General features: G+C 33.1%; 1 protein-coding gene and 1 pseudogene across 1 annotated transcript; one reads left to right on the plus strand and one right to left on the minus strand.

Moving 5' to 3' along the window:
* Positions 1–4,118: 4,118 nt before the first annotated feature.
* LOC120210447 lies at positions 4,119–18,481 on the minus strand (annotated as a pseudogene).
* A 1,039-nt stretch (positions 18,482–19,520) lies between these two features.
* LOC120211549 (exonuclease V, chloroplastic) lies at positions 19,521–23,105 on the plus strand. Its single transcript, XM_039210063.1, has 8 exons — positions 19,521–19,976; positions 20,074–20,178; positions 20,731–20,852; positions 21,382–21,531; positions 21,645–21,798; positions 22,262–22,338; positions 22,798–23,005; positions 23,039–23,105. The coding sequence occupies exons 1-8, from the start codon at positions 19,608–19,610 to the stop codon at positions 23,045–23,047; spliced, it is 1,194 nt and encodes a 397-aa protein (XP_039065994.1). The 5' UTR covers positions 19,521–19,607; the 3' UTR covers positions 23,048–23,105.
* Positions 23,106–24,456: the final 1,351 nt, after the last annotated feature.

The following is a 24,456-nucleotide window of genomic DNA, read 5'->3' on the forward strand; positions in this document are numbered from 1 at the left end:
TTTTAATATTATTTGGAAAATATTATTAAATAATTTATATTTATAAATAATCAAACACATTCAGTAAATTAAACCATTGAACATATTAATTTTAAGTTAATTAATTTGAGCGAGTTCGACGGGTTTCGACCCAATCCGATTAGGTAGGATTTTTTTTAAAAATTTGAGGTTGGGTCGGGTCGGTTTTTTTAAATGTGATATTCGGGTAGGGTCGAGTTCGGGTTTAGGGTGAAAAATCTCTGATCCGATCAGACCTGAAAAAATATATAATTTTACTTTAAATATTTAGGAATAATTATAATGATATCCCTCTATATATTATTTTTTTCAATTAAGTCACTTTTTTATTGAATAAAAATAAATTTTATTATTATTTTAAGTCGGGTCGGGTTTTTAAGTTATATCGGGTCGGATTCGAGTCGAGTGAAAACTTATTTTGGTTAAGTCAGGTCTCGAGTGGAGGACTTCTTATTCTCGGATCAGGTGAACCAAAAACCTAACCTAACTCAATCCATATCCATCCCTAAAAAGACAGGACCATCAATGACGTGTAAATATTAATATATTAATATTATACAAATGAAAGGAGTAAAAAGAAGTTTTTCTCTTGTGCAATGTGCTGGAATTTGTTCTTTGTCCCCTTTAATGCAATTTTTTCTTTAAATCCGTTCACACCCAATTTCTGACCAAAAATAAATAAAGGTTCTCATCCCTATCCTATAAGGGTGATTTTGGTTTACGGAATATAAGATTATCAGTGAGAATAAAAGATTACCAGAGAATAGGATTATTGGGAATGTTGTATTTTGTGTTTGGTTGATTTAGCAGGAATGTAAGATTATCGTGTTTGGTTAAAGGAATAAAATATTATTGGAATATATAATTGACTAATTTTTCCTTATTATATATTTGACTTTTTAACAAGTTGAGAAATATTTATATATTTTCTTTAAAAATATTTAAATTCATAAAATTTGTATATTTTTTTTACAAAATTGAAAATATAAAAAGTTTAATGAAATGATAAAATTTTATTTTAATCTCTGAACTTCATATAAAATTTTAATTATAGATTTTTTTTGTAAATCTAAAATAGTTTAAGGATAAATTTATAATTTAACCTTCGTATAATTTTTATTAGAGAAAATAACCCCAGTGACCAAAAATGTCTTATAATATACGATTTTAACCAACTTTTTTTGGATTTGCCAAAATGACCAACTAAATCGCAATGCGATCGATAATTCGCAACGCGATCTCTGGTATAGTAAATCAGTTTCCAGATTCGCAACGCGAACTTCGACTATCGCATTGGGATTTACATATTCGCATTGCGATAGTCCAAGTTCGCGTTGCGGTAGTCGAAGTTCGCGTTGCGATTTTCCAAATTCGTTGCGATAGTCGAAGTTCGCGTTGCGATTTATTCCAAATTCGTTGCGATAGTCGAAGTTCGCTTTGTGATTTATTCCAAGTTCGTTGCGATAGTCAAAGTTCGCGTTGCGATTTATTCCAAATTCGTTGCGATAGTCCAAAATCGCAACGACTGGTGGTATTGCATTTGTTTCTTAAGAATTTTCTCTAAAAATATAGTATTCGTGCGGACGTGTCGAAGACACGTATTACCACGACCACGACCACGACCCCGACCACGAGACGAGACGACGGCGGCGGCGCGAGAGAGTTCCCCTTGTTCTCTATCACTCAACAAGGAAGTGGAAAGCCAAGCCTTAAATACCATTCCCAATAGTGTTTCCAATACTATGTGGGATTGAGCATTACCAACACTTGTTCCCAATACTATGTGGGATTGAGCCTTAAATAGTGATATTATTTTTGAATGTTTTGCTTAAAATTGCAATAATCGCGATTGATTGTAGATTGACTTTTAATTATGACATATTTAATCGTATAATACTAATGCAATTGGTTGCTGATTCAGTTGTTTTAAGGTGCATGATTGTTAATTGTTTCCTGAATAATCACATTGTATTGGAAACAAGTGTTGGTAATGCTCAATCCCACATAGTATTGGAAACACTATTGGGAATGGTATTTAAGGCTTGGTTTTCCCACTTCCTTATTGAGTGATAGAGAACAAGGGGGACTCTCGCGCGCCGCCGCTGTCCGTCTCGTCTTGTCTCGGGTCGTGGTCGTGGTCATGGTAATACGTGTCTTCGACACGTCCGCGCGAATACTATCTTTTTAGAGAAAATTCTTAAGAAACAACTGCAATACCACCAGTCGTTGCGATTTTGGACTATCGCAACGAATTTGGAATAAATCGCAACGCGAACTTCGATTATCGCAACGAATTTGGAAAATCGCAACGCGAACTTTGACTATCACAACGAATTTGGAAAATCGCAACGCGAACTTCGACTATCGCAACGAATTTGGAATAAATCGCAACGCGAACTTCGACTATCGCAACGAATTTGGAAAATCGCAACGCGAACTTCGACTATCGCAATGCGAATATGTAAATCGCATTGCGATAGTCCAAGTTCGCGTTGCGATAGTCGAAGTTCGCGTTGCAAATTTGGAAACTGATTTGTGATACCGGAGATCGCGTTGCGAATTATCGATCGCATTACGATTTAGTTTGTCATTTTGGCAAATCCAAAAAAAGTTGGTTAAAATCGTATATTATAAGGCATTTTTAGTCACTGAGGTTATTTTCTCTTTTTATTATTCAATGACAGAATGAGGATATTTTTGAAAGAAAATTTTTCTAAGGGTATTTTAGTCTAAAATACCGATAATCCAACAATACCTAAGGAAAGGGAGGTATGACATTTCCGGTAATATACCTAAAAAATCCACTATTGGTAATGTAAGATTACCAGGAATGACATTCCCGACCAACTAAACGAGGGAATGTGGATTCCATTCTCATGTGAATCTCACATTCCCCCAACCAAATACACATCCTAAATTGTTTCAGTTTTCTTCCGGTAATACTTGTTGTTATTAATCTTTTACAAGATATAGAAAATAAAAGTAAACTACGGTCCATTCTTTGATTTATCGTCCATGGGACATTTATAATATATATTATATTAGGTATAAAGATGTAAATGAATTGAGTTCGAATGAATAAAATTTTTATTTATATTCGTTTGTTTGTTTTTAAGGTGTTCGTATTTAATTTATATTCATTTAATAATTTTAATATCGTATTCATTTATTTATTTTTAAAGATATTCATGTTTGGTTTATTTAAAGTTTACGAGTATAATCGTTTAATATTCACAAACATACTCCTTTAACAATCGCTAATATGTTCATTGTACACCCTCTTTTTACCTTTTTATTTACATATCAGAGAAAAATGATAAAATTATATTACTAGTCCCTAAGCTTCATAGGCTTCACAATTTGAACACAAAAATTCACCCCATATTCAATTTAATCTCTATCTTCATCAATATTTAAAATGTAAAAAAAATAGATAATCGAGTTCATTCGTGAACATAAATGAGCCTAACACATATTTTTCGTGTTCGTTTGTTAATTAAATGAACATAAAAAAATTGTCCATACTAATTTATTTAGCTTAATAAACAAATATTGTATAAATATTCTGTTTATTAACGAATTTTTGTATTAATTACTAATGTCGGTAAATTAAACCTACAAAAAATTCATGTGTTAAATATATAAATATTTTCTCTAATAAACAAGGTATAAATGATTTTATATTTATCCGTTAAAATATATTTGTTTCGTATAATTTAATACATATAAATGAAATTAACAAAAACTATAATAATTCTATCATATTTCGTAAGATTTGTCAAAGATAGAATCAAGATGAAATTTATATGGGATGAGTTGCTTAACATTGAAAATTTGAAAATAATAAAATTTAAAAAATTCAAATTTTCAATAATAAACATGAAATCAAAATTTAATTAGATTTCACTCATTTTTAAAATTAATAGGTACTAAAACAAATTTATTAACTAAGGAAAATTCATAGATAAACACATACTGAACCGAGAATAATAAGTAAAATCAAGAAAAGCTTCCTAATCTGCAACCTACCTCTCTCATCAATTAAACCCAAAACTAATTTTTAAAAATTATAATAATAAAAACCAGAATCATTTCATTTCTCAAAATGCCACTGCCTTCTTCTCATTATCATCGGCTGATGAAGACGATGATGAAGGAAGGATCATAGATTCTCGTTGAGCATTAATCAAATGTCTAATATTTTTCCTGCTGACAGCAAATGCATTGACAAGTTCGAGGCTGTTCAAAGTGTGAAGAAGGGAATTTTTGCCCACAAGGAACTGAGGCCGGTTCTTCTGTGACGATGAAGTAGTGAATCCCAAAAACTCGAAAGCTTTCGATTTCGATGCGACAGAAAGCAAAGTATCTTGGTACCCAAAACACATCGCCCTCTTTTACCATGGCATCCATGGCTAAAGTTCCATTTGGATACACTATCTGGATTCTACCACTTCCCCTCAAAACAATGTTGTACTCCGTTGCACTCGGATTCATATGCGGTGCCAACATCGATCCCTGAAATTTAAGAATGTTATTCATTTGTTATCGTCAACGTCTCTTCACTTGTTTTAGTCTTTCTTGTTTCTCAAGTAACGAGATTTTTTTTCCAAGTTCTTGGTTCATGAGAGTTTGTCAAATATACTATTGGTCCCTCCTGTTGTTTGCTAAAAATCCGACTCACTTTCGTCTCCGAGTCCTGTAAAATATGGCCAATATTGTGTTTAAGACCAATGCACCAATAATGTATGTTGCTTACGTTGAAAGCTGCCGAGAGAGTTTCAGGGCCAAACCTGGCAAGAACCGATGATGGATAAGTTCCGCCGTCGATAAAGAAAGACTACAATACATACCAATGTTTAGATATATGAATAACTAAAACTCGCACCCGAGTTTTGAGTGGGTCAGAGAGTATTATACATGGAAAGTACCCAAATTGAGACTCTCGAAGGGATCAATGCTGCAAACAATATGGAGCATTTAGTCTCTCGTGTGTTCAAAATGTAGAACGTTGAACCAGCTGGGATGGGATATACATCTCCAACCTTCAGTTGAGTCTCCACCATGTGATATTTGTGTTGCGGAAGACAACTATCGGATAGAGCAAAATCGCAACTGGTAATTTGAGAAAATAAAAATGAAGATAAAAGAGACACAAAATTTACATGGAAAACCCATAAATAATATAGGGTAAAAAACCACGGGCAACGGTAGAAGAATTTCACTATAAGAAAATAAGAATTACAACTTCTCTCGATCTACCAAGGAGAAAACAATGATAATTCTCTCTTGATAAAAAAGAGAAAACAACTCTCAAGAAACTCTCTAAATTCTCTAGTATTGGGAGAAAACTAGAATGATTTGGGATGGTTTTGAAGCTAAATGACCTAAGGTATTTATAGTTGAAGCTTAAGGACTAATTTGTAAATACCCTAAATTACAATGGCTAAAATTGAGGTTCTACCATTATTGAAAAATCAACAATTGCTGCAGCCCTTTTGACAATTGCATATTCGGTGCATTAATGCATCGAAATCTTCCTCCCATATTTGACTTTCTATAATCTCTCACTTGAAGATTTTATTGGAACAATCATATATTCACATCATTCTTTATACCTTATACCAACATGTTGCTTACATCTCTGACAGGCCACAAGAGGATTGACACCAAGTAAATTTATCATCATTGATCGTATTCATCATTAAATCTGCTATTTTGTCTTTGGTATGGATCTTCTGCATATCTACCGTCTCTTCTTCCACCTTTTCACGAATGAAATGGTACTCAACTCGTATGTGCTTTGTCCTTGAATGAAATGTTGGATTCCTTGCTAAATGCAAGGCGCTTTTACTGTCACAAAATAGAGAGACATACTCTTGATTATGCCCAAGCTCCTCCAATAGCATCTTCAACCAAATTGCTTCTTTACTTGCTTGTGTAGCTGCTACATATTCTGCCTTTATTGTGGATGTAGCCACAACTGACTGCAATTTTGAAACCAAGCTTACAGCTCCATCAGCAACTTTGAACACATATCCTGTAGTAGATTTGCTTTTATCCAACTCCCATGCATAGTCAGAATCAACATACCCATTGATAAGTAAATTTGATCCTCCGTAACATAATGCAATATTTGAGGTCCCTTTGATGTATCTCAGGATCCTCTTTACTGTATTCCAATGCTCTTTGTCTGGATTCACCATGTACCGACTAACCACTCTCACTGCTTGTGCAATGTCTGGTCTTGTGCATATCATAGCGAACATTAAACTTCCCACTGCTGATGCATATGGTACTCGAGACATCTCCATCCTCTCTTCTTTACTGCTATGACTCATACTGGAGGATAATTTGAAGTTAATAGGAAGAGGGGTAGAAATTGGCTTACAATCTTGCATGCTGAATCGTGACAAGATCTTCTTCAAGTAATTCTTTTATGAAAACCAAATCTTCCTATTACTTCTGTCTCGGTGAATTTACATCCATAGAATCTTGTTTGTTGATCCCAAGTCCTCCATTTCAAATTCCCTAGCAAGTTGTGCCTTTAATTCTTTAATATGATATTTGTTGGTTCCTACAACCAACATGTTATCCACATACAACAACAATATAAAAAAATCGTTATCACTATACCTCTTGAAATAAGCACAAGGATCTACATTAAGTCTGTTGTATCCAAGGCACATAATGAAGGAATCAAATCTCTTATACCAATACCTCGGCGCCTACTTTAGACCATACAGAGATTTGTTCAACCTGCAAACCAAGTTCTTCTTTTTATCTTCTTCAAAACCTTTAGGCTATAGCATATAAATTTCTTCTTCAAGATTTATGTAACATCCCAAATTATGGGTTAGTGACCAAATTGTAAATTTTAAAAATTTGGTGACAAAATTATAATTTATTAAAAAGTTCAATGATTTAAGTATGAATATTTCAGTATTGAATTAAATGGTAATTATGGAATTATGGAAGGGATATAATGGTATTTTTATGAAAAAGATATTTATCTTTTATTAAAGAGATAAGCATATGAGTGGGGAGTATCTAGAAGCTTATTTCCTTTTTCTTCTTCTCCTTCTTCTCCTTGTAAGCTCCATGGAAAAGGTAAGATTTCTTAATTGTTGATTATTAGCTAAAATTTAAGTGGGGTTTTAATCATTAGGTGATACTTAAGCTTAGGGAAAGCTTAAGTTATCTTAAAATCAAAAGAATAAGAGGTTATAAAAGATTAAAGAAAATGAGTTTTAAAGTGAATTTTTGAAAAAAAGTTAATAAATGAACGTTGAGATGGAATTTGACTTGTCATAGGTGTGAATAAGAAGTTATAAGTGTTAAATCAAAATTTAGATAACATGAAAAATTGGGTATGATTCTTAATTTTAAGAATCATAAAGAGATATGGAAAATAAAGATAGTTTATATGGATATAAGTGGTTTATGAAGTGATAGTTGAGTTTAATGACATGATAGGGGGCTTAAAATAGAAGAATTGAGTGAAGAGTTGATGATTTTCGGGATTGAAATATAATTTATGGGTAAGGTGTATCGATGCACATTCAAAGTGTATCGATGCACCCTTTAAAAAAGAAACATCGAATGCAATTAATGCATCGATGCATAAGGCGTGCATCGATGCACTCTCTTGATATAAAAACATCGAATGTATTTTGTGCACCGATGCACAAGTAAGTGCATCGATGCACTGTTAAGGATGCATCGATGCACGGTTTAGTGCATCGATGCATACCTTCATTAAGAGTTGAAATTAACTTTTCTCTTAGCCTAAGAAGTGATAGTTTAAGATATATCTAATGTAATTAGTATACTGATAGGTATCAATGTATTGCTATGTAGATTTAGAGCGTAATACTATTCCGGAACAATCGAAGGATTAGGATTGATTCAAAGCAAACAAGGCTAAGGTGAGTGCAATTTAAATTGTACTTATAGAACGGACATTGGCTTGCGATGAGTCACTGACGGAGTTACTATAGTAAGAAGTAACTCTTAAAATGTTATTGTATGTGATATGTTTAACATGTTCTATGTGTTGTATGATATATATATATATATATATGTGTGCTTACATAAGAAAATGAGAGATCAAATAAGCTATGTGATAAAGATATAGAGAGTGAAATGAATGACATGAAAATGCATGTATGTTTGATTATATGTGTGGATATGTTCTTGTAATGTTATGTGGCTTATGTAAATAAATAGAAAGATGAATGTGATATATATAATATATTTGAAGCATCTAATAACAAGAGATACAAGTGATATTCATGTTATATGAACATGAGAAGTGTTACAAGTTAAATGACATATGAATATGAATTATATGAAAGTGACATGTACATGTGAAAGTGTGATAACATAAATAATAATGCCATGTTATGTTGTACGAGAGCTAGGGGTATAGTTGGCATGCCAAGAGTCGAGGGTCTACGCGGTCATTCGGGATATATATATATATATTCTTTGGAACATGTGTGAAGTCTTGTGAGACACATACTTGATCCCTAGTATATGTATATGATTCTTAAGGAATGATATGTGGTCCTTATGGACATTATTATATGGCACTACGGTGCAATTCTACGCGGCACTCCGGTGCAATTCTACGTGGCACTTCGTTGCAATTATACGAGCTGTGGTGACAGCATAGTGGTGCACAACCTCAATAGACTTAGCGTGTGAGTGTTTCACACGCAAGTTCTTACAAGCTTATGGATAGTTGGGGTGCAAGACAGGTCAGTTCTCCTTACTGAAGGTCAGATCAGAAAAAATAAATAAATAAACAATATGTATGTTAGTATATATATAAGTTCATGTTGGCATGTATTCAAAAGAATATGTTGTATAATCTCAGAATAATTTTGTACACGCTTTGAATAAGTTATATGTAAATGAATAAGTGAATTATGCACGCTCTGATCGGTTTTGCAATAATGAAAATGTATTTTATGTAAATTGGTCAATTATATGTTATAAAAGTTTTTTAATTACTCATTATTTTATGCAAGTAAATGATTTGATATGTCAGTGTGACACCTCGGATTCGTATCCGGGTCGGGTACGGGTTGAGGGGTATTACATTTAATGGTATCAGAGCTACGGTTTAGTCGATTCTAGGCTAAAAACGAAGTCAAAAGTGTTTAAAAAAAGTATACATGCCAACATAAAGTGGAAAATTTTCTGATCTGATATGGTAAGGAGTGTGCTGTCTTGTTAATAGAGTTAAATTTTTTATGTTATATGATATGAATTAGATGATAGTATGTACACGTGATATGTGATAGAAGAAATGATATGAGCACATTAATATATGAAAGTTTTCAAAGAGAAACACAAGGCAATAGACTGAAGGTAATAGCATTCACCTGCTCTGGCTAGGCAGGGAGAAGAGCGAAAACCTCAGGGAGTGCCTGTATAAGATTAGAGAATATTATATGATGTGGAATGATATTTTAGTATGATTTCAATTTTATACTGCTATAATTCATAGAATGAATATATCAAAGAGAGTTGAGAATACCCGAGTTCAAGGGTGAATTTGAGAAATGTTCTATTGTTATAGAGATTTGATTAAATTTTATGAAGATAATGTTCGAAGGTTTTTATTTCTCCAAAGTGGAGAAGTTAAATTGAGTAGTTTTGTTACTACATGAGTAATCTAGAAGTATGGTGGACAAATGTCATCATAAGAATGTTAAAAGATTAAGTAATGTGGTTATTGTTGTAGAAGATTTCAAGAATGAAGATGATGATATAGTTGCTTGTGTGTTTGATTTACGATAAGATATATGTTTTACATGACATGATATATATATATATATATATATATATATATATATATATATATATATATATATATATATATATATATATGTTATATGGTATACGTGAGTACATGTTAAAGTATATGTGTATGAGTATAAGTTTAATAAGTTAAGCAGATTTATTATTGGGTTGATTTTGATTAAGAAATATAAGAAGGATACCTGTGATTGGTTGTCTAGGGCTTGTTGTGCCTTAGATTAAAAGAGTGTTACAGGTATTAAATTTGTTTTCATTTTTAAGAAATGGTTAATCGTGTTAAAGTTCTTGAGAGAGCTTAAAATAAGAGGATTGGAAAAAGAAAAAAAATCTTAGAGGATTAAGAAAATTAGTGCTTAATAAAGTTAAGCACCATCAAAGAAAGATATAGAATATGGTTTTCAACTTTAAACCAGATATGAATTAGTTGTATTCTCCGCTAGAGAATAAAGCCAATCAGTTCAGATAGATTGGAAATTATAGTATTAAAGGAACTTTATCGTTCTGAAGTAGAATAATTTCTTTACAGCATGGGCAAGATAAAGTGGAAGAGATTGATGTTAATTAGAGAATATTAAAAGACCAAGGAAGGGTTTAAGATATGTATATCAATGATCAGTTATAAGACAAAAGTAAATGGAATGGTTGAATTCGAACCAAAGGAATCATATTATGGACGAGAGAGAATGAAGGTTTGATAAGTGAAGGAAAAAACGAATGAATTATTTTGACTATAAAGAATATATATATATAAATAGTTTAATGAAGGTTTATGTTTTGATTAAAAGGAATGAGTCGAATAATAAAGTAGTGGGATAGTAAATGTATTAAAGTAAAAGGATCTGTATGTTTGACGGAAGCTAAGGATTGAAAGAAAGGTTAAAAAGGATAAAGAAAGAAAAGTATCAAGGATAAAAAATGAATGTAAAAGCATAAGGAAATAGGGTAATGAAATAATTAAAGTAATGAAGTGAAGATTATGATAGCACGAAAGATTTATTGAAGAGGTAATATGTGAAAAGGAATATTAGACGTGTAAATAGTATTGTGTATAAGCAAGAGTGTGGATGTGATGAAGAGAAGGAGATAAAGATTCTTGTGTTTAAGGAAAGTTAAGGATTGATAGAGAAGAGTAAAGTAATATGAAAGGAGTGAGGAAGTATAAAAGAAAAGATATGACCGATGTTGTAAGGATATTTTGATTTATGGAAAGTAATGGAATAAGGAAATGATAAAGTTTACATAATCAGATATGACAAGGGATATACAAGAGGTATAGATTATAAGTTTGATAAAGGAATAAGAAAAGTGTATAAAGTAATATAAAAAGATCATGTGTATTGTAGTGCAGACAATGATTAAGAACTGAGGAAATGTTAGGTTTATGTTGCAAAACAATTAGAAGAGAATAAAAGAAATTAATTGAGTTATGATATCGAGAAGCAAGGATTGGATTTTTCTGTATATATAATGAGTAACAGTATATGGATTTATAAAGGTCGGATATATGATTGATTAATTAGGGCTTGTGCCCTAGATTTAACCGTTGATATTTGCTAATTGTAATAGTAAATGTGATAGAGTTATAAGATTGAAAGAAAAGATGAAGTGAGTTAATTAAGTATGATATGAATTTGAATATGATTATGTATTTGGATCCTATATAAATATGATGAAGGCAAAGAGAAGAGTATTTACAAGTTTAAAGGGAGCTTTGAGGAAGGAAAATACAAGTGCAAGAGGTGGTGAAGAACAAGGTTTTGTATAAGTAAAGCTGGTTATTAGAGTTATAAAAAATGGAATAAAGAAATGAAATGATGAAGTTTAAAGGATCAGATGTGATAAAGGTTATATAGAAGTGTAAATGATAAGTTTGATATAGAATACGAAAATTGTGCAAGGTGATGTGAAAATATTTTGACTTCATAAAGTATATGTTTAATCACAATTGAAGAAGATTTAAAATCATGTTTTGGTCAAATGATGACGGAATAAAAGTTTGGTATAGTTATAAGGTAATTAGAGCATTATGAAGAAATAGATGGATTTATGTTATAGAGCGGTGAGATGATTGTTACTGTCTACGTGATAAGTGACATTATATGAAATTTTAGAAATATCAAAGGAAAAGGCAGATTGAAGGAAAGAAAAGACGGTAATGGATTGGATTCTTTGGAAAATGGAAGGCAAATTATTGATTATAAATTGTGAAGGGATAAAGTTGTGAAAACAACTTAATAATATTAAAAGATATGTTCTTGTTAAAGTGTGCAATAAAAAATTCGAGGATGATTTTTCTTAAAAGGATGGGAGATTTGTAACATCCCAAATTATGGATTAGTGACCAAATTGTAAATTTTAAAATTTTGGTGACAAAATTATAATTTATTAAAAAGTTCAATGATTTAAGTATGAATATTTTAGTATTGAATTAAATGATAATTAAGGAATTATGGAAGGGATATAATGGTCTTTTTATGAAAAAGATATTTATCTCTTATTAAAGAGATAAGCATATGAGTGGGGAGTATCTAGAAGCTTATTTCCTTCTTTTTCTTCTCTTTCCTCTCCCCGTAAGCTCCATGGCAAAGGTAAGATTTCTTAGTTGTTGATTATTAGCTAAAATTTAAGTGGGGTTTTAATCCTTAGGTGATACTTAAGCTTAGGGAAAGCTTAAGTTATCTTAAAATCAAAAGATGAAGAAGTTATAAAAGATTAAAGAAAATGAGTTTTAAAGTGAATTTCTGAAAAAGAGTTAATAAATGAACATTGAGATGGAATTTGACTTGTCATAGGTGTGAATAAGAAGTTATAAGTGTTAAATCAAAATTTAGATAACATGAAAAATTGGGTATGATTCTTAATTTTAAGAATCATGAAGAGATATGGAAAATAAAGATAGTTTATATGGATATAAGTGGTTTATGAAGTGATAGTTGAGTTTAATGACATGATAGGGGGCTTAAAATAGAAGAATTGAGTGAAGAGTTGATGATTTTCGGGATTGAAATACATTTATGGGTAAGGTGTATCGATGCACATTCAAAGTACATCGATGCACCCTTTAAAGAAGAAACATCGAATGTAATTAGTGCATCGATGCATAAGGCGTGTATCGATGCACTCCCTTGATATAAAAACGTCGAATGTATTTTGTGCACCGATGCATAAGTAAGTGCATCGATGCACCGTTAAGGATGCATCGATACATGGTATAGTGCATCGATGCATACCTTCATTAAGAGTTGAAATTAGCTTTTCTCTTAGCCTAAGAAGTGATAGTTTAAGATATATCTAATGTAATTAGTATACTGATATGTATCAATGTATTGCTATGTAGATTTAGAGCGTAATACTGTTTCGGAACAATCGAAGGATTAGGATTGATTCAAAGCAAACAAGGCTAAGGTGAGTGCAATTTAAATTGTACTTATAGAACGAACATTGGCTTGCGATGAGTCACTGACGGAGTTACTATAGTAAGAAGTAACTCTTAAAATGTTATTGTATGTGATATGTTTAACATGTTCTATGTGTTGTGTGATATATATATGTGCTTACATAAGCACATGAGAGATAAAATAAACTATGTGATAAAGATATAGAGAGTGAAATGAATGACATGAAAATGCATGTATGTTTGATTATATGTGTGGATATGTTCTTGTAAATATTATGTGGCTTATGTAAATAAATGGAAAGATGAATGTGATATATATAATATATGTGAAGCATCTAATAACAAGAGATACTAGTGATATTCATGTTATATGAACATGAGAAGTGTTACAAGTTAAATGACATATGAATATGAATTATATGAAAGTGACATGTACATGTGAAAGTGTGATAACATAAATAATAATGCCCATGTTATGTTATACGAGAGCTAGGGGTATAGTTGGCATGCCAAGAGTCGAGGGTCTATGCGGTCCTTCGGGATATATATATATTCTTTGGAACATGTGTAAAGTCTTATGAGACACATACTTGATCCCTAGTATATGTATATGATTCTTAAGGAATGATATGTGGTCCTTATGGACATTATTATATGGCACTCCGGTGTAATTCTACGTGGCACTTCGGTGCAATTATACGAGCTGTGGTGACAACATAGTGGTGCACAACCTTAATAGACTCACGTATTTACAGTTCTCACATATATACCATGGGCTAATAAAGAGATAATATTAAAAACTTGATATGATGATATACTTGTTTCCTTATGAAATGTTATACAAGGGTAATTATAAGATCATACGATAAAAGGAATCAATGATAGTGATAAGAGATATGAATAATAATTATATATATATATATATGTATGTGTATTTGTTACATGTAAAAGTATATGAATTGTATGGAATGATAGTAGTAATTGTTTATGTATGATTATTAGATAATGTTTACATTATATGTTTATTGTCTCACTAAGTCATAGACTTAGCGTGTGAGTGTTTCACACGCAGGTTCTTACAAGCTTATAGATAGTTGGGGTGCAAGACAATTCAGTTCTCCTTACTGAAGGTCAGATCAGAAAAAAAACAAACAATATGTATGTTAGTATATATATAAGTTCATGTTGGCATGTATTCAAAAGAATATGTTTTATAATCTCGGAATAATTTTGTACACGCTTTGAATAAGTTATATGTAAATGAATAAGTGAATTATGCACACTCTGATCGGTTTTACAATAATGAAAATATATTTTATGTAAATTGGTCAATTATATGTTATAAAAGTTTTTTAATTACACACTATTTTATGCAAGTAAATGATTTGATATGTCAGTGTGACACCTCGGATTCGTATCCGGGTCGGGTACGGGTTGAGAGGTGTTACAATTTCCATGAAGAAAAGTTGTTTTAACATCTAGTTGCTCTAGATGTAAGTTCAATGTAGCACACATTGCCAAGACTACTCGAACTGTTGTTAGTCGAACCATAGGAGAAAAATATTTCTTTGAAATCAATACCTTCTTTTTGAGCATATTATTTGACCACCAGTCTTGCACGATACCTCTCCACTTGATCATCACCATTTCGCTTGATTTTGAAGACCCATTTGTTACCAATTGGCTTCCTTCCTTGTGGTAGTGGCACAAGGTCCCATGTATTATTTTTATGAAGGGCTTTAATTTCTTCTTGCATCGCCATCATCCACAGTGAAGCATCTGAGTTGTTTATTGCCTCCTCGTATGTTGATGGCTCATCGTCCTATGTTAAAAGGCAATATGCAATATTTCCTTCTATAACATAATCTGAGTGCCAATTGGGACATCTTCTCACACGATCTGATTGACGAGTTGTTGGAGGTTCAGAACTCTCTGGTTCTCGTTCATCATGTGTTGGTTATGCTTCAGAAGAATCTCCTTGTTCAAACTCCTTTTCCATATGTATCTGTGTAGTCTCTAACTTTTCAACGCTACCATCTTCTTCTTCTCTTTGTAGCTTATCTTCTACAAAGATAACATCCTTGTTAATGATCACTTTGCCTTTACACCATCAACATACCCCGAGAATTTGCATTTCCTGGATTTTGGATCAAAATTTGAAATTTCTTGGGAGTTATACATCACGTACACTATACTTCCAAATACATGAGGTTTGAATAATCAGTTGGTTTACCAGTCCACATCTTCATTGGTGTCTTCAGCTCTATTGCAGTTGATGGAGCTCGATTTACCAAATAACATGCGGTATTGATTGATTCTGCCCATAATGATTTTTCTAGGCCTGCATCCCTCAACATTGCTCTTGTTCTTTCTAACAAGGTTCTGTTCATCCGTTCTGTCACTCCATTTTGTTGAGAAGTGTTCGCCACCGTGAACTGTCTTTTGATGCCTTATTTCCTGCAAAAGTCATCAAATTTTTAACTTGTGTATTCTCCTCCATTATCTATTCTAAAACACTTGATCTTATTCCCATAATCAAGTTCCACCCGTGCTTTGAAGTTTTTGAAAGTTGAAAACACATCTGACTTCTTCTTACTAGGGTACACCCAACATCTCCTAGAGTAGTCATCAATAAATGAGACAAAATATTTTGCTACACCTAGGGATGTAATTGGTGCTTGCCATACGTCAGAGTGAACCAATTCTAGAACACTTTTGCCTCTAGAATTTGACTTGTTGAATTTCAACCGGTGCTGCTTACTTGTTATGCAATGCTCACACAAAGTAAGTGATACATTTGTTAAGTCTGAAAGTAGATTTTGCTCCACAAGTACTTTCATTCCTTGTTCTGACATGTGTCAAAGTTTCTTATGCCATAGCATTGCATAATCTGAACTACTTGAAGCAACATAGGCTTCTGCTTCTAACAAAGTCTCTCCCTTCAGCATGTACAAGTTTATTGCTATCTTTTATCCTTTCAGTACCACAAGCGCTCCATGGAATACCTTCATGATTCCTTCCCGTGTTTCAATCTTACTTGCATTATTATCCAACAATTCGTAGGATAATAAAATTTTCTTCAGGCCTTTCACGTGCCGCACATCTCGAACAATTTTGATTGTTCCATCATACATCTTCAATTTGATGGTTCCCACGCCAACGATCTCTAAGGCATGATCATTGCAACTATACACAGATCCTCCTGAGACAGGTTCATAATGATGGAACCATTCTCTTCTTGAGGTCATGTGATATGTTGCTCTCGAATCAATGAGCCATATATCTGCAAATCTTTTTCTGCCTTCTAAGGTGGTTGACGCTTCACAACATAGAGCATCTCCATAATCTAAAGTGTTTGCAGTATTGCCTTGTGGATTGTAGTTTTTATTTAGACTCCAACAATCATTCTTCAAGTGACCTTTCTTTCCACAATTGTAACACTTTAAATTCTTGTTGCTCATCGACTTCAATCTACCATGTTTGTGACTGTTGTTTTGGCCACGTTATGTTAATCTCCCTCTCATCGTTGTCATCGTTGTTAATGCTTCTGCTTGTTGCAGATTTACTTGTATGTTTTCCTTGTTCTTGTGCCGATTTTTTTCTTGTAGAACAGTAGCTGCAACGTCATCGAAGACTAGACTGGTGACATTACTGTTTGTCAAGTTGATGATGAGTTGATCATAAGAATCAGGTAGACTTTGAAGTAGAAGTTTAACACGTTCTTGTTCTCCTATTGTACAACTTAAGGATGTTCTCCTATTGTACAACTTAAGTATGTAAGCTGAGAAAATAAAGTGTTCAACGTGTTTAAGTGCTCCGGCACTGAAGTAGATTCTGGCATACGGAGAGTGTACAATTTCCTCTTAAGGAAAATTTTATTGTGCAACGATATGGCCTCGTATAATTTGGTGAGATGATCCCATGTCTCCTTAGTTGTCTTCTTCTTCTCGATGCTTGACAATACTTCATCTGGTAATGCTAGATAAAAGTTTGCCATAACATTCCCGTCCATTTCGATCCATTTGTTGTCATCTGTGAAATCCACCGACCTTTCACTAATAGCTGCTAGACAACCGTCTTTCCTCATGATGACCTTCATCTTCAATTTCCACAATGAGAAATTTCTCCCATTGAACTTTTCAATATCAAATTTTGTTGTCATAGCTTCTAATATAGATAGCTCCCACTATTTCACTATCGTGAATAGTTCTCCATAACCTTCAAAGAATGGGTAATACATTCTTACTTTCTTATGTTAGATAATCCACCTTTTTGTGGCAACCACAAAGACAATAAGCAGATATTACACACTCAAATCTGGCTCGGATACCAATTGTTGCGGAAGACAGCTATCGGATAGAGCAAAATTGCAACTGATAATTTGAGAAAATAAAAATGAAGATAAAATAGACACAAAATTTACGTGGAAAATCCCTAAATAATATAGGGTAAAAAACCACAGGCAACGGTAGAAGAATTTCACTATGAGAAAATAGGAATTACAACTTCTCTCGATCTACCAAGGAGAAAATAATGATAATTCTCTCTTGATAAAAAGAAGAAAACAACTCTCAAGAAACTCTCTAAATTCTCTAGTATTGGGAGAAAACTATAATGATTTGGGATGGTTTTGAAGCTAAATAAGCTAGAGTATTTATAGTTGAAACTTAAGAAATAATTTGTAAATACCCTAAATTATAATGGCTAAAATTGAGGTTCTACCATTGTTGAAAAATCAACAATTGCTGCAGCCCTTTTGACAATTGCATATTCGGTGCATTAATGCACCGAAATCTTCCTCCCATATTTGGCTTTCTACACTTTGTAAATCAACCCTACAGTAGCTTCCTGCATCGGTTTCAAAGTAAATAATCAGGCACAGTCGCAAGATTTTATGATAAAAATTTACGAAACAAAAACTGGCATACCAGTACGAAGGAAAAGGATCAAACTAGAATCAAGATACATAGGGAGGGAAAGGGTGTTGGGCTCCATTTTAATGAACCCAATGTGCATTGGTTTCTCAACAATCCTTGTTCTTTCATGGCTTCTTACAATTCTCATTTCTCCGGCTTCGGTTTTCATCACAGGCTCTGAGTTTAGCAACAAGAACAATTCATCTTGTCTGCCTTCTTTATCCCTCTCTTCTTGCTCTACTTCGAACCCAGTTGCCATTGCCATTGTTGTTCCATAACCAATAATAAGTGTCACCAGCAAAAAAGTTCACTATTTTTCCATTCTCCCCGCTCTAACAATGATTTGCTTTGAGCCGAGTTGATCAAACTGGTTTATGTAGAGGGCTAGGAGAGAAATTAAGGGAGACACGTGCAATTCATCCATGGTTTGCCAGTTTAGGTGGAGGATTATGGTTTAAAATTCAGTGAGAAATATCAGTTCTTTGCAAGACAGAGTATTCTGCTTAAATGTATATGTTTTAGGATTAACGATCCAAATCCATTTTATTAATAATATTTTTTATCTTTTAAATTTGATTTAATCTATGTATATATTAAAAAAAACTGAAAGTCCTTGATCTTTTGAAATTATCATTATAGTTATTACATATAATCATAATATATATGTAGATATATAAAAAGACGTGATTTTTTTGTTTTAGTATTATAAAACGTGTTTTTTTTTGTTTTTTTTTATTTTTAATAAGTTTGTCTATATGACACATTTTTATATGATTTTATGACATTTTTTATTCTGTTTTTATTATATTTTTTGGTCGTTTGGTCTTTTTTTAGTTATTTTTTAAAGGTTGATTTGGAATATCGTCACGATTGATTTAAATGCTTCTTATCTAATATTTTGTTGATATTTCTTGCTTTGGACTCTCAAATTGAATTCAGATACCCGATTTATATTCGTGTGTAGCTTTTTACATCATTTGAGTTTGATTTGCGGTTTATCAGTGATCTTTCAATAGCTTGATCTCCTTTAATGGTTCGTTTGTCGATGTGATTAGATATGTTTATATTTTCTTTATTCGAGTTTATTGGTTAGGTTTTTAATTTTTCCTTGTATAGTTCTTATGTGATCTAGTGTTGATAATTTTTATTTCTAGTTAGGTTTTTAATATTTACTTGTATAGTCTTTATAAATCTTTATTGTAATTAGAAATTTTTTTATCTTAAATAAAATTAATAGATTCTATAAAAAAAATTATAAAAGGTGTAAAAACGACATAGTCGTAAGCAAAGCAAACCCAAGCTTTACTGTAAAGAAAAAAACCATTTAAAAAAAACGAAGTAAATTACCAAACTGCAAATCTGAAGCGACGATATTGTTTTGTTTTGTTACAAATCCAACGGTCATTTCTCCACAAAAAAACTCATCGTGTCCAAAACAATTACAAACAATGACTGAGTCGTCTCAAGACATTCCGAATTCAAATTCACAACCAGAAACGATTCCTAGTATTCCAATCGAGTTCGTGAGTGAAGACGAGATGGCTCTGATTGAAGCAGCTTACGCTGCAACTCGTCCTACTCTATCTTCCTCCATTTCTTCTTCAATTTGTTCACCCAGTTCCCGCTTTCAAACCAACACTAGAACCATCCAGTCGATCGCCCTCTTATCTAAACGAGCTTTAAATGGTTCCGGTGAGCTTGACATGGAGGATTCCGACAGGTTGAAGAATGCCCAGAAGAGGATTAGAGTCACTCAGCCCTTCTTGCATCGGTTTAGAAGGAAACGGGCGCTATGGGTTACTGATATTACTGCCACGGTATTGACTTTTGCTTTTGCTTTTGGAGGATTTTTTAGAATATGTGTTTGGCTTGCTTTCGAAATTTAGTTTATAATTGAATGGAAATCTTTCGTAGGAATGGTGTGAAAAACAAATGGAATTTTCCCTCGTCTCTGGCAAACGAAAAACAAGTAAAGCTATGAAAGCTGGTAAGGCTCGCCATGTGGAACTTGAAGAAGAGGTACATTTTTAAGCTCCCGAGTCCTTTAAATATGACTGCTTTTTACATGTTTGTCTTGCTTATTTGACATGTCTCAGTTAGGTTCATTTTAGTTTTTGCATTTACTTCATATTCTCAAACTTGGGCTAGATTTTTTCTTCAATGTAATAGTTAACTTTGTTTCCTTACAGTGTGTATTATATATCAACTGCTGTGTTACCCAAATTCTTCATTTTTGTTAAAGAATTCGTGTCCTACAGTTGTTTTCAACACTTACTCAATACGTATATATTAGATATGATCCTTTAAAACCTAAGAAAAAATTGAACATGTACATACCTAGAACTTGCTCCGGGTAAAATGGAACAAACATTCTCCTTCTCCTTGATTTATCCTGGTTAATTGTCAAATTGAAATAATAAGACTTGGTTTGAATGGAATTCTGCCAACTCGTTGCTCTGCGTTTACTTTCATTTGTTTTGGTAATCCTCTCTTGAACTTCATTGTCAACCATTTGTTTCCTTTAGGTACACTTAATGTTAGTATTTTGACATTAATAGTGTTCCTTTGCAGGTTGTTAAAAAAGTAAAAGTTCGTGTGGAGTCAGTCGAAGATAGCTGGGCATTAAAATTCATTAACTTCATAACCTGTGCAAATCAATTACTATTTGAAGGACTAACACGTGAGATACCACTGTAAGTTAAAGTGTTCATGTTATCTCGAAAATCAAAATCCATCTTTCTCTTGTCATAGTTCAGATGACTCTTGGCCTTGGGAAAAATTTACTCTGCATGAAAGAACAACAGGTTGTGCTTGATCTCTAGGTTATTACGCTTGCACATCAGGTTTTTCTGACAAATTGAGTCTAAGAAGGTGGTTTTAAGAACTTAACAAGATTTTGTTTCTGGTTCCTATGTTACTTGAACTCGGGTATACAGGTTCGATTTTTTTATGTATATGAAAAGGCGTTTGAGGGTCATGTTCCTATTCTCATGTTTGGATCTGTGTTTGGAGTAAAAGCAACATTCTTTGTCCTTATTTCAAGATTTTTCATATGATGGTTGGCTGATTCTTTTTCTCTTAAACATGTACCAATGGGCAGTCTAGATCAAAACCTTTGTAAAACTCAGATCAGATATTGGAATAGTAATTTTAATGAGATTTGGCTATTGGTTTTCGTTTTAATTGCCCTAGTAATGGACTTTGTTGCTTATATAACATCAGAGTAGGGTTTGTGGAAGGCATATGGTTGGTAGGTATTATCGATGAGTTGCGAATGCCTGAAACTGGAAGTGATAGGAACCCAATAATAGTAGACACAAAGACTCGTGTACGAGATTCTCTTCCTGCTGAAGCACAAAGGAGAAATGGAAGGTATGAATATTTTACAATGACTAGCCATTAGCAATTATACCCACTTTTATTAAATTGATTCTATCAAGTTTCTCAAGATTTCACAAATCTAAGTACCTAGTTTTCTGTTGCAGGCTTCAATTAATGTGCTACAAGTATTTGTGGGATACCTTGGTTGCAGATAGCTTCCCTTCCGGACAGTTTTTCGATTTCTTTTCATTGAACCGTAACTACATATTGTCCGAGGATATCAGAGAGAGAACTGCTAATGCAGGTTTTCCAGCTAAGGTAACTTAATATATCGTCTTCTTCCTTCTTATTTTTATTCCATTCAATCTGGAATAATCATGGTATTTAGAGGCTGATGTACCATCATTTTGATTACTAAAATCTACTATGCTTTCTATTAATATCTTTGGTTCTGGAGTCTTGTACTCTTATTCATCAATGAGGATGGGTTGGTACAAAGGAGGTCAGATCATAGTTTGGGGGTAACGAAAAATATTGCATATTCTGGGGATTCAAATCCCAGACCTACTATGAGCTATCTCTTAAAGGTACCTACCTGAACCAACTGAGCTAAGCTCCGAGTTCGTGGATGGGTTAATTTGCCGCACAAATAAATGTAACAATTTTGTGCATCATGGTGAAGGGTGAAACTGAGAGCTAAGATTAATCAAGGTAACTAGTATATCTTCATGCCATCAAATCTGACCAAATGGTTTCGGTTTGCCCTTCAATTGCTGTGCAGACACTTGATGACATGATTCAATATTACATAAATACATGTAGCATGCTTCCCTCCTCTCAAGACCGGCTATTATTGAGGTAAGTGAAAATTTTGCCCTGTAGTTGAATATTTTTGTTTGACCAACACATGAAGGCCTGCATTTATGACGTGGTTACATTTAGGATGTGATAGTTTTATTGGACTTAATTCGACAAATATTGAAGAGGCTTGAATCAGTTTGGTACTAATGCATGCCTCGTTATTGTAAGAGACACTATAGTTGCTTTATGAACTTGGTATTCAGGGAACTTCGTTGGATTTATCATATAGAATATATTCTTTTTGTTGCAAAGTAGATCATAACATGAAAATAAGGAAAGAGTTAATGATGCTGGATCTCAAACCCTGATTGCTAGATTCTACCTTTTGAGAGCGACTGCGTGAACCGACTTGGCTAAACCTGTATTCATTTAGGTCTTAGTTCATGAGGAAACATTTAGCTAGAGATATATGCAACTTTTTTCACGAACAGCTTTACGTGGTTGCTTTTGAAGCAGATATGAACTACAAAAAGATCAGTCAGTTATAGGTGAAGATCAGTTTGCATACGATCCCGAGTGGCTCAAAAACCAAATTAAAATCAATCTGGAGCTCTTGCTAGGAGAACGAGAAGCAAGCTACACCCCTGAGGAAGAACGTTGGAAGTGTCGGCATTGTCAGTTTGCTTCAGTTTGCCCTGGAAACCCGAATCCTAATAGCCCACCTAGCTCCTCTTCGAGCTCTGATCAAAACAGCTCCTCAAACTAGAGATGATATTTTCTGGGAGTTCCTAAATGTCATGATGTTGTCTTAAGCATAAGTCGGTTGAGATAATTGCTGTAAAACTTTCCTCCAATGTAGGTAGTAGGACTAGGTGAATTATTGTTGTAATTCGTACAGTCAATTATTTTTATCAATTATAAATATTTTCATGATAAATAATGGCTTTTACATTGAAAATTACACTTTTGAATTTAGATACTGTTTGAATGTTTGTTGTATATACGCGTAAACAATTAAAAATAAATTCATAAATTAAGATTAAAATGGATCCATATTAAATTTTCTATTAAATATATATGGGAAATAATACAAATCAAACCAAACTAATCTAAACAAAGAAACAAATAAATATTTAATTTATAGATACAAAATTATTATATTATAAATAAATAAAATATAAACATTTAAAGATGGTGCAAGTTTAATAATAAAAAATTTAAATTTAACATTCATAATTATTTAAAAATATAAACATTTAAATGCGCTTGAGAATTTAGAGAGAGAAAAAAAAAGTGATGGCGGAGTCGGACAGTAGCGAAACTATCAAACTGCTACAAGAAGACACACCAGGCAACGCCCAACTTATCTTATCTAAAAAACATAGTGAAATGCGACTGAAAAATATATTTCGAATACGTATCAAGGGAAAGAATAAAGCGACACATTCCCAAACCAAATGCTCACAAGAATTCCAGCAACGTTAATACAGGAAGAAAGTTCTAGGACCACTAATTTGCCTTATTCATCATTAGAACCCAAAAAGGAAAAATAAATAGATCCTTATTATGCCTTGTAAACTAACTTTTATATTAAATCTTAATTAATGGATGCATTTCATTCATACCACCTACAAAGCAGAGAGATAAACCTAAAATTTCAAATTAAGATTTGCAAACCAAACCGAATTATAAATCATCCACGTTTGCTTTTGTGCAATTTGCGTTGGAGGCTGGTAGAAGAAGAGCTGTTCAATACGTTAATGGAACGCTGATTGACGGGAAGAGAGTCTCAGTGGGGGTCGCAAGATATAAGAAGGATAGGAGGAGTGAACCAGTTGGGAAGAACTATCAGTGGGAAGGAAACAAGTCAGTTAGAGAGGTCAAAGGTAAACAACAGGTGGTTCTGGATAAACCGAGAAGCTTGAGGGATGGCCGATCGTTTCAGGAGGTGCTGAAAGTGGATATCAGAAGGGGATTGGAGCAGGATGCAGTGGAAAAGCAGGGAGGTCATGAGAAGAAAGCAAATGGTTTAAGGGATGTATGGAATATGCACATTCCGTCTGAAGATTCACACTGGGTGAAAAATGCTTTAACAGGGGGTTATCAAATATCCCTTTCAGCTTGATTCGTTGAAAGTGGCTATGAAAAATGAGGGGTTCGAGGTCAAATTGGTAA

Source organism: Hibiscus syriacus, unplaced genomic scaffold (assembly GCF_006381635.1).
Source record: "Hibiscus syriacus cultivar Baekdansim isolate YM2019G1 unplaced genomic scaffold, ASM638163v2 tig00000715_pilon, whole genome shotgun sequence".
Lineage (NCBI taxonomy): Eukaryota > Viridiplantae > Streptophyta > Magnoliopsida > Malvales > Malvaceae > Hibiscus > Hibiscus syriacus.

Coding starts and splice junctions, on each gene's coding strand:
- LOC120211549 (XM_039210063.1), top strand. CDS start 19,608: ATGACTGAGTCGTCTCAAGACATTCCGAATTCAAATTCACAACCAGAA. Junction 21,532..21,644: donor GCACAAAGGAGAAATGGAAG/GTATGAATATTT, acceptor TTTCTGTTGCAG/GCTTCAATTAATGTGCTACA. Junction 22,339..22,797: donor CAAGACCGGCTATTATTGAG/GTAAGTGAAAAT, acceptor CTTTTGAAGCAG/ATATGAACTACAAAAAGATC.